The sequence below is a fragment of the Halyomorpha halys genome, unplaced genomic scaffold (assembly GCF_000696795.3).
Source record: "Halyomorpha halys isolate HHAL.00 unplaced genomic scaffold, Hhal_1.1 Scaffold550.1, whole genome shotgun sequence".
Lineage (NCBI taxonomy): Eukaryota > Metazoa > Arthropoda > Insecta > Hemiptera > Pentatomidae > Halyomorpha > Halyomorpha halys.
Window position 1 is genome coordinate 433,273 of NW_027112242.1, and position 13,028 is coordinate 446,300.

At 27.0% G+C, this 13,028-nt stretch overlaps 3 protein-coding genes across 10 annotated transcripts in view; 1 reads left to right on the forward strand and 2 right to left on the reverse strand.

Moving 5' to 3' along the window:
- The window catches only part of raskol (Ras GTPase-activating protein raskol), a 758,358-nt gene that overhangs the window by 409,818 nt on the left and 335,512 nt on the right, over positions 1 to 13,028 (forward strand). The window lies entirely within an intron of this gene.
- LOC112210640 (uncharacterized) lies at positions 107 to 1,373 on the reverse strand. The gene is made up of 4 exons (XM_067050219.1): positions 1,322 to 1,373; positions 622 to 772; positions 304 to 378; positions 107 to 209 (listed from the first exon to the last, which is right to left on the reverse strand). Exons 2-4 carry the CDS (start codon positions 760 to 762, stop codon positions 144 to 146), a joined length of 282 nt encoding a protein of 93 aa, XP_066906320.1. The 5' UTR covers positions 763 to 772; positions 1,322 to 1,373; the 3' UTR covers positions 107 to 143.
- On the reverse strand, positions 2,009 to 7,380 carry LOC112210641 (uncharacterized). The gene is made up of 5 exons (XM_067050217.1): positions 7,362 to 7,380; positions 4,831 to 4,991; positions 3,593 to 3,679; positions 3,434 to 3,493; positions 2,009 to 2,364 (listed from the first exon to the last, which is right to left on the reverse strand). Exons 2-5 carry the CDS (start codon positions 4,966 to 4,968, stop codon positions 2,239 to 2,241), a joined length of 411 nt encoding a protein of 136 aa, XP_066906318.1. The 5' UTR covers positions 4,969 to 4,991; positions 7,362 to 7,380; the 3' UTR covers positions 2,009 to 2,238.

The following is a 13,028-nucleotide window of genomic DNA, read 5'->3' on the forward strand; positions in this document are numbered from 1 at the left end:
GGTTTATTAAGTAAATAGGTATTTTTTTATTTTGTATTTTCTTAATAAACCTCTTTATTTTTCATTCAAATGCAAAATAATATAATATATAAGTAAATAAGGCTGTTTATTTTTAAAACAATATGGAACAAAATTTATTACGTCTAATAAAATCTCACCTGATAGTCGCCATCTACTAATTCAGCAACATCTTCACCTTTGGAAAAGCGCTGAAAAATACAATATTAAGTATAAGTTTAAAATTAATTATATTATTTAAATATTTTTACAATGTTTTCATATAATCCCTTCTTAAGTAATTACCATTAGAATTCGGTCTGCCGGCTCATCACTTTCAATTATCGTTGATGGCTGTTGCGGGTCTGCATACCGTTTATTCTGTTTAACAATTAATTATTCCATTAATTGGACAGGTTTAATATTTTGCGTGTACATTTAGATAACATAATATAATCATCGAATAAAATAGGTAATAAAAATTTATTTTAATATTCGTATAAAATTATGTATTTTACTACGAAATATTTTTTTTTAAATAAAACAAAATCTACAAGAAATTTCTAGTTTGTAATGATATGTTAAACTGTTTGGAAATAAACAATTTTTCGTTGGTATACTTACCAAGAGGTGTGGTGGGAGGGAAGTTTCCCCGTCAAGAAACACTGCTCTGTCTATTTCTGAGGATATTTCTTCTGAATACGGAATGCCTTGTGTAGCGCATACCGTCGCAGCCATGACAATTATTGGTAACAACGATGTCATCTTCAATAACCTTAAACGTATATTGTTTTTGTATTACATTATACATGTTACATTAGATAAGTGTTGTAGCTTGTCCCTTAATATTTTTGTGTATTCTAGAAAACTTAATGTTAAAATAAATTTGTTTTTTCTGATTATTTTTAGTAATTCAAAATTTTTAAATTGTATTTTTATAATAAAAAAATAATTATGTTAATTCATTTTTAACACTTTGCTAATCATAGTTATTACAATTTTATTTCTATGACGTTGGATTCCAAACTAGGTTTTATGTCCCGTTCTATAACAACATTGCGGATTACTTTTGTTATTAAATTTTATATCTTCTTATTTATATAAATTATTTCATCTGGAATTTTTCACTATATTTTACATTAATTATAACTTTTTAAGAGTAATTCCCATGTCGAATTGTCGAATAGGAAAAAATCAGTGAAAATAATATTCCAAGATATTTTCTAAATTATTTAATTATATATAACATACTCAAAAGCTCTAATTTATAATTTAAATATTTTGGTTTCCAGAGTAATGTCTAAAAAAGTGTAATTACATTTACCTTTATACTGTCTTCTAGAGTTGATCAGTAACTAACTTCTCAGTTCGGAGCTTACGTTTATATACCCTCAGTGTGTTGCCTCAACATTTTCTTATGTTTTTCCCATCGTAAATGATTTATGAAGATTATTTTAAGAAAATGTGGTTTTATTGTTTTCAGAAGTTATTAAATATTCAATAGCGATGCGCGTACTGGACTGAAAACGTCGACCATTTGACCACAAATGTTAGTCCAGTCAAATTAATGAAAAATATAAATTTTCAAAAAATAAACAAGGAATTATCCGTATATTTTTAATTATCACTTTATAATTATGTCCTAAAAGATTCACGGATTTATGCTTTTAGTTAAGGTGTTGGAGGTAGGGATAGGAGGAGTAAAACAAATAGTTTATTATTAAAGTGTTCATGTAAATATTTTTTCGTAGCCGTGTATTTTATGATATACGGAGGGGATAAATAATTGTCTTGTCAAATTTGACAGCTAATCCTAAAATTTAAAAAAAAACAGTTATCTTTGTTCTATTGTTTAGTAACAGCAGTACATTGCGTTCGAAAAAGGTTCTGTAATGAATCAAAATTAAAGGAAATAGGAATTGGGGGAAAACAAATCGTTTATTATTATAAATAAAGAATAATGAAGTTAATTTATTCTCCTAATTTCAAAAACCATAATAATACTCCAATATCTCTGTATAATAGATGTTTTAATAAAGTATGTTTTATACAGCTATACCTCTGTAAGTAAATATAATATTAACTAAGGGATTTTAGCTTCCATTTTATTTTATCATTTATCTATTTAATACTTGATTGTTGTTACTAGTGATTTTCCTCACATTAGTAACGATATTGATTTTGTGAGTCAATTTATTTTTTATAATAGAAATTAATATTTGATTCCATCCATAATATATCTTAATATCTCCTTCTTCTTCTCCTCCTGATAACAATCACGTAGCGACATCGCCGCCGCCTTCTCCTGTTGCAGACTCGTATGACGACTCTTCCTGCTCTTCTTTTCTGCCTCAGGCCTTCTTCTGTCTTTAAAAAAAAATTAAATAACAACAAAACAATTTATAATAACACAACCTAAATCGATAATAAATTATAACTGATCATATTGAAATTATATAACGCATTGATCTCCAATGCTTAGGTATTGGAAAGCATGAATGTAATTGTTATTTCATATTAACTGTACAATATATTGTACGGTTAGATGTGATGTATAAATGTCTTGAAAATTACATTCACACAAATATATATATTTATTTATTTATAAATATATTTTTGAACTAAATGTCCAAGGGGTTGACCAAAGCGTAGGCGGAGGATTGCGTCAAGACTGCTCTTGTAGATTTTGGAATTTGATGAGTTTCACTGGATGTATGTTGACAGCTATTCTACAAAGTATATTACAGGGTGTATATGTACATATGTAATGAGTGTGTACTTACATCTCTAATACACATTTTTATTGTGAGTAGCAGAATGTATTACTTTGATCAAAGTTAAAAAAAAAGTGTCAGTAATCCATAAAGTTGGGGGGTAACCAACTTCTTTTTGGAATTTTTATTCAATTTTTGCTGGTCTTAGACGTGGTTTTGTCCACCTTTTGACAGTATATTAGATTTTCCTACTTTTTCTATCACAATTAACTCTGGAATTTCTCATGAGGTGGGATGTCTTTTTTTAAAGGTGCTAATAGTTTTACTTATAATTTTAATATGAGTTTATATCCGAAGCTTTATTTATACAATGCTTCCTTAAGGCAATTTTTGTTAAGAAGTTTTACTGTTTTAATAATTTATATTGAAACGGTGTGGAAATTAGAAAAAGGTTTATTTCAAAATTCACTTTCCCGAAGAATTCTTCTTCATAATTGAGCCAATTTTGAGTTGAGGCTTCATCATTATGACATTTTTGTCTCCTTGTCCGTTCGTAGAGACTCAATTAAACTAAAAGTTTAAATTTCAATTAATCTTTGAATTAAGTAATAATATATAATTTTAATATTGCCGTATCCTATATTTCGTAAGTCAGTTTAATTCTATTTACACAGTCATGATTAATATTTAAGAGGTTTCAAAGTTTATTCCATCAAATTTACCCTTACTTCATCAGCTTCGGCGTCTACAAGTTCAGCTTGGGCGATCTCGGACGTCAAGCCCTTTAAAAGAAAACGGATAAGTTACATCGTAAAATTTATTTTTTTTATTAAATCTTAAATCATTAGTCTTTTATGTAAAAAAACAAATAATAAAAATACCTGCAATATTGTGTCGGTGGGTTCATCACTTTCTATTATTGTTGGCGGTAGTACTTCTTCATAAATCACCATTGAATGAGTTTTTTTCTCCATGGAATAAACATAAAATATCATGTTATGATGGTTCGAAAATATTTATAACTACGCACCTTAATTAATATATGTATATAAAAATAAATCTGTTACTAGACCAACAGTTATACAAGGAGGTTACTTGGTCAGAATCACGCTCGATCACCAGATTTTTTCCCAATTAAGTGTTGTTTGTAAACCCTGGAAGGTTCTCGAACGCACAGGTTTGACTCACGGCTATGTATATATTTTTATATATTTTATAATTTTATTTTATATATTTTATAATACATATACAATATGTATATATTTTATATACATATGTATATATATTTCACGTTAATTAATACTATTTGTTTAGTGAGTTATTTATATTTTAAAGCTATCCGAATATTTTTAAGTTGAGAAGATTTAGGTAATTTGTTTTGTTAAAAATTAAGTTTTTTTTTTAAAGATTTTATATCATTATCGGAAGACTTATTTAAGTGGCTTACTTAATGCTTTATTTTTGAAATGTTCGTTATTCTTATATTTTAAATTGTTATATTTACTATTTTATAAAATATTTTTTCTTATTAATTAATTTAATTTATTAAGTTAAATCGTAATAAAACAATGTATCAATTAATATCATTTTTCCAAAAAAATAAAAATAAATGCTCACAATAGCTTCCTCTACATCTAAGATGGTATGTACACAATTACCTAAATTTTATTGTTTTTATTTTTTAATAAATTTAGTTTATTGTGTGGAAAATAAATCATTGAGGTGAAATGTATTCTTTTCTTGACACGGAAATATCCACATATTCCCTAAAACAAATTTCACAATAGAAAGTTATTAATTATCTCTGACACACAAATTTGACTACGGACAGATAGATTGAGACGGAACCATATTTCTTTCTTGTTGTCTAATACGCGAAATGCGAGTGAATATTTATATTTGTTTTGAATACTTTCTTCTCGTCCATTATTTTACAAAAACTTTACTGCCTTAACTATTGAGGAAGCAAAATTTACTAATATCAGTTTATTAGTATTTTTTAAGAATTTACTAAATTATCTTTACTTTTAAATTGAATACAACTTCTTTGCTATAAATTATTAGGTTTTAAATTTTATTGTCTAACGTTCATGTATTTAGAGTAATGAAACCAACATACTGTCACGTTTGGTTGGAGGGTTCCCTTGGTAGTGCGTAACTCTTCCTTCTTGGCGGTGTCCAACGGCTCTTTCAACCCCTTACAGTACGAAAACAAAATGACTGAAGCTGTCAGTAGGGTTGATAGTCTTGAATTCATATTATTCTTGCTTGATCTCTTACCTAATATGTCGTACATATAATAAATTAAGTAGTTACAAACAAATAAATGTAATATTAATATAAAAAATATATTCTCTATGAAAATGGCGATTGGTAGTCCTGACTATATATGAATATAAATATCAAATGCAACTTTTAAGACAAAAATCTAAATGATATTATATTATTATTTTATTTATTTATTTATGTGTTACGACCACTAGGGCCATTTACACTGAATATACAAATTTAGTAGATTACAATTGACATATTCACAAAGTTACAAATTAACAATTACAATTACAATTACATATTTACATTTTACAATGTCGTAATTAGAATAGTTGTAGTTAGTGAATTACTATATTAAATTTTGCATCCACTTATCCATACTGATATTATAATATAATGTCTGAGTTTCTGAACAATCTAACTTTTGATAAAATATAATATAGGAGTCTGTACCATAACAGATATGTTGTTATTAAATACGTTTGATCGTCTGAGGTATACATTTGGATTGTATGGGGGTATATGCATAGGATGATATGTTTATATATATATTTCAGAAAAAAATAGTTTTTTGAAAAAAAATTTAAACACTAAAATATACAGAATAGAAATCAAAATTAATAAATAAAAACATTTCAATTGTTTCATATCTGAATGTTTAATATAACTGTGGTAACCACTATTATAGTACTAATAATACTGACACACTATAATAATATATAATAGTAATAAGCACTAATGGTAATATAGTAATACTACTATTACAATTATGTTAAATATTCCGATATAAAACAACTGTAATGTTTTTATTTATTTATTTTAATTTGTGTTCTGTACATTTTAATATGTAAGGTTTTTTTTAAAAAACCGTTTATAGTTTTTTTTTTTCACTGTAGGGAATGATTACGGGAACAATAAAGTCGCCACAGTATATTTGTTTTATTATTGATTGTTCCTCTTTAACCACAAGAATACAAAATTTAACAGTCTATACTTTGTTTTTTTCTCCAACGTTATTCGATTGCCTATGATAAACAATATTTTTTAGATTTTTAAGAAAATCAGCCATTTGCGCGTTTATTTTTGACTTGAAAATGTGTCTTTACTAATATGTATACGATTAGGAAATGTTTTATTCTAAATATTTATATCTTTATTTATTACATGCTACGGTTGCCCTATAATTGTTAAATGATAGATAATTATTCCTTAACCACACAATAAGCATTTCCTTTCTGTTAATAAATTGGACACCACTCAGAACGGAGATTCCCTAATTGGTCTCTTTGCGGTGTATTCAATTGCTTACATGTTCCCGACCCCTCTTTTTATCCAACTTCTATATCTGCGTAGTATCATAGTCACACAAGAAAACCAAATAATATCTATGTTTTATACATTTATATTTATATATTTTTTATAAGATGAAATAGACGATTATAGAGAAATTTCCAATTTCACCTGTTATCAGAAGTTGTTTTTTTCTGTGTGTAACTGTTGAGGTTTAGTTAATTAGGAAGAACTTGTTTCATAATTTTTTTAAAAAATTCTTTAATTAAGTAAGCAATTTATATAAAAGTTAACTTTAATTACTTTTGTTGAAGTAAAAGTTTCAAGTTGATTTAGGAAAATGTGCAAATTTACACTCTCCAATAAAAGAAAAAATCTAATTTTTTTTTTTTTTTTTAAGTTTTTATTTGAGTGTTTATTGAGAACTGAATTTGAATATAAACTTAGTTTTATTTATGAAATTGTTTAACCTACTTTATTTGTTTTTTTTTTCAGATTTATAGCATTATCGTATTTCTTCTTCAAAAAGTTCTACCAAAAGCAACAATCGACATTTCTTACTTCTAAGTGAATGTCTTTGGAAATTTTTCTAAATCAACCAGTAATCTTTATTACCTCTATATACTTAGAGCAAATTCATGTGTATCGTTGGAAGGACAATTTTATTTTATTTTCTTGTTAACAATAAAGTTTAAATTATTATAAATACATTCACTTTTATCTTAAATTCTAACTGCCGTAGTTCCGTAGTGGATCCGATGTGTGTCACTTGGGGTTTATCATTCTTTTGATCAAACATTAAGGTTGATTGATTAAGTACCCTATGGTCTTATGGAAGACTTTTTTTTATTTTTGAGCTACATAATTGGTCTTACAAATCTTGGTTTTAAAACATTTAACGGAATAAAACCAAGTTCATTTTCGGTTCCAACCCACAATAAATATATATAGATTAGTTAAAATTAACAAATAAAAAAATACAATTTTTAATTTTCGACTTGTGTTATCATTCCTATCAATATTCGTTACCGAGCAATATAAAACTTATTCTAATTAATTATACAATCAAGTAAGACACTTGTTACTTACTTCCTGAGAAGGATTCACTCATACTAGATTATAGATGCAGTTGCATTGTTTATATAGCCTCCAAAGCTCCCATTGTTTTTTTCACAGGGTCACCCCATTTTTATTCTCATAACATTAGTTAATTGGTGCGGAGTTAAATTGAGGTTTCATGGGACTTGATTGGGATATTTTGCACTCTTACTGGTGTTGTGAAATCGACGAAAAACAGGTTAGTTTTCAATAAATACATATGCCAATATTGAAATGAGAATATTTTTGATAGACCTGTTGTATTTTTTTAAGTGCTTAAAAGCTTAAAACATTTTTACTTTTCACTTGTTTGTATAGTTCCATATTTGATTTCATTTCTTAGTCTTTCCTATTGTTCATGTCTCTGCGGTTGTTTATACACATTTTAAAAATATATAACTAAGTATTTAATAACAATAAGATTAACATGAAATAAATATCCTAGTCTTATTCTTGATTCTCATTAGTTTCATATTTTAAACGCCATAACGTATATGTATTTTTTTATTATCTTACATTTTTTTTTTAAACGTTGTTGCTTGAACAAAATAAATTTCTTGTCTTTAAATGTTAGAGTATTTTCTAGTGTTATTCACATGAAATTTTCCATTGTGACATCTGTTTTCCTTCTATTCCTTTTAATGATTTCTAAGAGATAAGTGAGAAATTATTTCACCGTAACTGAAACGTATTTGAATTTTATGATTTTTGGAATACATGAACCCTTTGAGTACAAAAATTATATGCTCATTTTATTATTATTAATCGTATTATTAATAATTAATTTATGATATTGTATATAGAAATTAATTCGTATAAATCGTGTGATTGAAGTTTAAGTAATTAAGTGATATTATTGTAAACATTATTTACCTGTGCATAAACTAAATCTACACTCCAGTATAAGCAAAAATCTAAAATTATCAATGATTACTTGTTATTTATAGAAGATTTCACAATAGATACCAATTAAACTCAACTGGAAAAATGACGTTTGATCTTTTTTACCTCTAAACGGACTATACGACATTACAAAAAGAGTTATTTATGACTAATGGACCCTGAATTGAATGAAAATATTTTATCTGTGTGACTTTTATAATTTTTTCGACAAACATTTGTTTGTCTTTTCGACAAAACGTAACATTTTCTTTCTCTTTTCAACTGCCAGTTGATTATTTATTTCTGTAATTTATGCTAGTTCACTCTAAATCTATTTTTATTGTACCTTTTCCAATACATTTAATAAACTGTACGTTTTTATATTTTAATGCGTATTTTTTTTCTTCTGCATTGCTGAATGTCGGGATGCTTTCTCAGCTATCGAATATTTTCACATGCATTTTACGTTCTGGCCATTCGGAAACGAATTTGTATTCGGACATACTACTGCTGTTTCTGATAAAATTTACAGGTATTGCACCGGTAGGTACCTGAATGGTCCCAAATCAATCAAATTCCATACATACCTTTTCTTCCCCTTCGTCGTAAATCTGCCCTACAGTTTCATTTAATGATGTTACTCTTACCCCTGTCGAACAGATCCGCTACCTTGGACTACATTTGGACAAACGATTAACCTGGGATCCTCACACCAGACTGAAAAGACAGGAAACTGCATGTCGATTTCGACTATTACAACACTTACTAGACAAACGGTCTAAACTTCCAACACATTACAAAAGACTGATCTACATGACTGTAATAAGGTCAATCTGGACATATGGAGTTGAGCTTTTGGGCTCCACTAAACCTTCGAATTCCTCTCGTATTCAATCCTTACAATTCAAAATCCTTCGTAAAATCCTCAATCCTCCTTACTTTTCCACAAATAAAATCATCATATATATCACTCCTTCCATTATAAACTCTTTATAATCTTGCATCCTCTTCCATTCCTGACAATCCTCCGAGGCGCCTGAAAAGAAGATGACCACGAGACCAGCTAATGTAAATTGTCATTAGAGTGCTACCAATGGGTAGTTTCTCTACACGCCTGTAACACTCCAATTTAACTTAAATCAGATTTACTAAATGTATTATAATGTACAGTTGTAAATAGCAATAAATAAATATTTAAAAAATAAAAAACCTTTCTTCCGAGTAGGTAAATGAAAAGATAAACCTATATTTCAGAGAAGGCACCTCCGATTTGATCCAAAGTTGGAAATTAGAGTTAAATTCATCTTTTTATATTTTACATTTTGTATTACTGTTAACTATAAAAGATGGCTAATTATTTCCATTAAAAAAATTTAAAAGTACTTCGGAGGAAGATGTTTGATTTTTTTTTTTAATTCAGCAGGTAACCCTTGTTAAACTATTTCAATAAGGACAACGCCCAGCTTATTTTAAAGAAAACTAAATTATTTTTCAATTTTTCAATGTTTCTCGATTTATTATTCCCATATTCGACTCACAACATATTGTGAGACTTGATTATTTGGGCTTAAGGGATTTCAAACGTTTATTTCTGTCACAAAATCAAATTCCAAAATATCACGATCTCTATTCTTTCCCTTTTTATATATTTCATACATAATTATTTGAATGTAAATGGTTATTGGCGCCTGTAGTTTTTATTCATTAACAAAGTATCGTTGATTAACCTTGTGTAGGTAATTATGTAGTCTATATAACTGAATAAATTCATAGGTACTGAATTATAAACTTTTCTCCCGGTTCTGGTTGTACAATATCATTTCAGGCCTAGGCTGTAATTTTAAATTAACCGCAGATCTCCGTCTATATTATTTTCAAAAATACTAGGGCGCATACACGCGGGTAAATGTGACCAATCACTTTTAACCTTTAACGTTTTTGATGGGATAAGTAATGACTTAATCTGGTGAAATTGGTCACTTGGGAAAATGGCTTTACATAAACTCTTACTGTAAGTATGAAGATCAAAAAAGATGGGTTCATAATAATGATGGACCTGGTAGATTTTAGAATTTAATGGCATAAATGTCAAAGACATCATTGAAAGAGAGAGGGAGTGAGAATTTAACTTTTATTTCGTCAAATTACAATCTGTTCGAGCTAAGGACAATAAATTGTAGTGACAAATTCATTTATACCATATTTACTAAAGATATTAATAAATTAAATAATAGTGAAGTGAATTAATTATATAACAGTAAAATGAATAAATTATATAGTAGCAAAATAGATACATTTAAAAAAATAATAAAAATTAAATTAAAAAAAATGTACATATATTTTTTTATTTGTAAAATTTTATATTACAATCCCTCATCCTTCGAAAAATCTGTAATGCTCTTTACTACGCCAATAATCGATTAAAACATAAAAACTTCAACACTCCATTTTTTTTGTTGGAAATTTGGCCCTGAAATAAATTAAAAAATACCTACACAAACTTACAAGTTCTCAACTTTCCGATCCAAACTATCCTTAATAACCCTTTGTTACGTTTAAAAAGAAGATGACCACAGGATCTTCTAACATAAGATTGTTAGTCAAGTGCTACCATAGGGCGATTCCTTCATAGTATGTTATCAAGTGTTCTGATTCATAAGTAATCACAATTATTTATCATGTTTTATCATACAGTTGTAAAGTGTAATGAATAACTTTTATAAAAAATATATATTTTTACTATATAAAATAAAACTTTCGTTACCCTCGAATTCCTAATACATTTAGTGTCATTTTTTTCCTTACATTTTCTTCGCAAATAAAATTACACTATTTCGAGGGAAGACTTAATACAAATGATTTCTCCTATTCTTTCAATCAAAAAGTAAACAAAAAAGGGATATCTAAAAATATTTGAATAATTTATTTCATTTATAAAAAAAAAAGTTTACTCATTTAAAGTAATAAACGCCAAGCATTGTTAAAATTAGCTCTCTAGTAATATTTATTTTAAGAATAATGGTAATTACAGAAACCGTAGTCTTACTGTCATAAATGTTTATATCTGTAGTAACTTTAATTTTCCACGGTGATATAATCAGATTATAAATAACGATTACGTGGTTTTATGGGCATATATATTATTATGTAGTGCAACTTTATACTTTCCCGTAAATCCTGAAATTAATTTTAGCGTTGTAATTACTAGCATAGTCGGGTTTTATTGCGATTAATAAATAGTTAAGTTAATTTTAAACTTGATGTTATATCATTAGCTGAATTATACACCGTTATACATAACAATTTTTTTCCTCATATAATCAAAATAATCATCCAATTATTTTAAAATTTTGAAACTTGACCACTTCTATTTGATTGATTGCATTACAACAATTAATGAATATTGGGTGGTGTTGATTAACTTTTATGGATTTATTTTAAATTCAATGATTACCCAAAATTTAAATAAGCATATTTATGAAACGAATTAGGAATGTTTTATATTTTATACTATATTATTTTTTTTTTTAAATATGAGATTATATAGCAAATATTAATGTGTTCACGTCATTCACGTCCTTTCACATGTAAAGCTTATAACATATATTATACCGAAAAACTGTTTGTAATCCTTGGCGCAGTTCAACATAGTTCTTATTTTGAGAATATCTAAAATATATATCTTAATACCCTCTATGCAATATTTGAACCAGCATGAACTAATACTTGGTAAAAAATTTTTAACATTTAAAATTTATTTAATCTTGTAAAAGATGTTTAAAATTTTACAAAAGAATTTTAAGATAGTATAACAATAACAACGTTTTATTTTTATTATGTGAACAATTTCAAATTTATTACACTTATTTTGATAGCATGGTAAAAACAAAATACACCTGTTTAATTAATATTCAAGTTTACTATATAATTATTTTTCTATTTATTTCACTAACTTCATGGACTTTTTGTCCCCACTTTTTGCTCTATGGGGTTTCCCTACTTCTTGTCTTTTTTGTCTTGTTTTCTTCTATCGTTGAAGCTGAATTTAGGTTTCCCACGTCTTATCATGCAAATTGGTTTTGTTTTCAAGGCTGTGTGATAAGCTGTCTAAGAACTAATTTATTCCTATCTCTTATTTTAGATTCAATTACATATTTTAAGACCTGGTTCCATATCTTTCTTCTACAATTAAATAAACCCAAACAAATCTAAAAATGATTCTCCCAAATCCATAAAAGAAACCTATTCTAAATATATAACTTTATCAGTTAACTGGTTTTTTTTCTAGAAATTTTAACAATAGCGTAGGAAGCGAAGGAAAAAGGAAAAAATAAACATTAATGTTTCTTCTATGTTTTAAATTATATATTGATACTTCATCTATAAAGTTCTAATCTCATATTTTAGGATATTCTGTATATTAATTTATTTTATGGATGGTTCACTGGTTATAGGAATTACAAAGAAGATGATCCAAGTTGTGGTAAAGAAAAACAACAATAAAAAAATATTTTCAACTGTTTTTCAAGAGTTTTTTTTTACTTGATTAAGTTAAATTCGATTCATTATAACATAGCATAGATATTATCTATTATTTAATTTATTTTTCTCCTATCTACAATCCGGTTCAGATCCTTAATTTTAATTCATTGTTTTTCAAACTCCTTCTTTAAATTGTCGGTAATGTGTGTGGTTTGACCCTTCTCTGCCTCCAAACCTGTGAAAACCAATTATAAACTTTAAAATATTACATAGAATTACTAAGAATTATTTATA

Excerpts from the sequence above, each read along its gene's own strand:
- LOC112210640 (XM_067050219.1), bottom strand. The coding sequence starts at position 762 with ATGACATCGTTGTTACCAATAATTGTCATGGCTGCGACGGTATGCGCT. Across the intron at positions 379-621 it reads CCCTCCCACCACACCTCTTG|AATAAACGGTATGCAGACCC; the intron begins GTAAGTATACCA and ends ATTGTTAAACAG. Across the intron at positions 210-303 it reads CGGCAGACCGAATTCTAATG|CGCTTTTCCAAAGGTGAAGA; the intron begins GTAATTACTTAA and ends TGTATTTTTCAG.
- LOC112210641 (XM_067050217.1), bottom strand. The coding sequence starts at position 4,968 with ATGAATTCAAGACTATCAACCCTACTGACAGCTTCAGTCATTTTGTTT. Across the intron at positions 3,680-4,830 it reads CCCTCCAACCAAACGTGACA|AAAAAAACTCATTCAATGGT; the intron begins GTATGTTGGTTT and ends TATTCCATGGAG. Across the intron at positions 2,365-3,433 it reads CCGAAGCTGATGAAGTAAGG|ACAGAAGAAGGCCTGAGGCA; the intron begins GTAAATTTGATG and ends TTTTTTTTAAAG.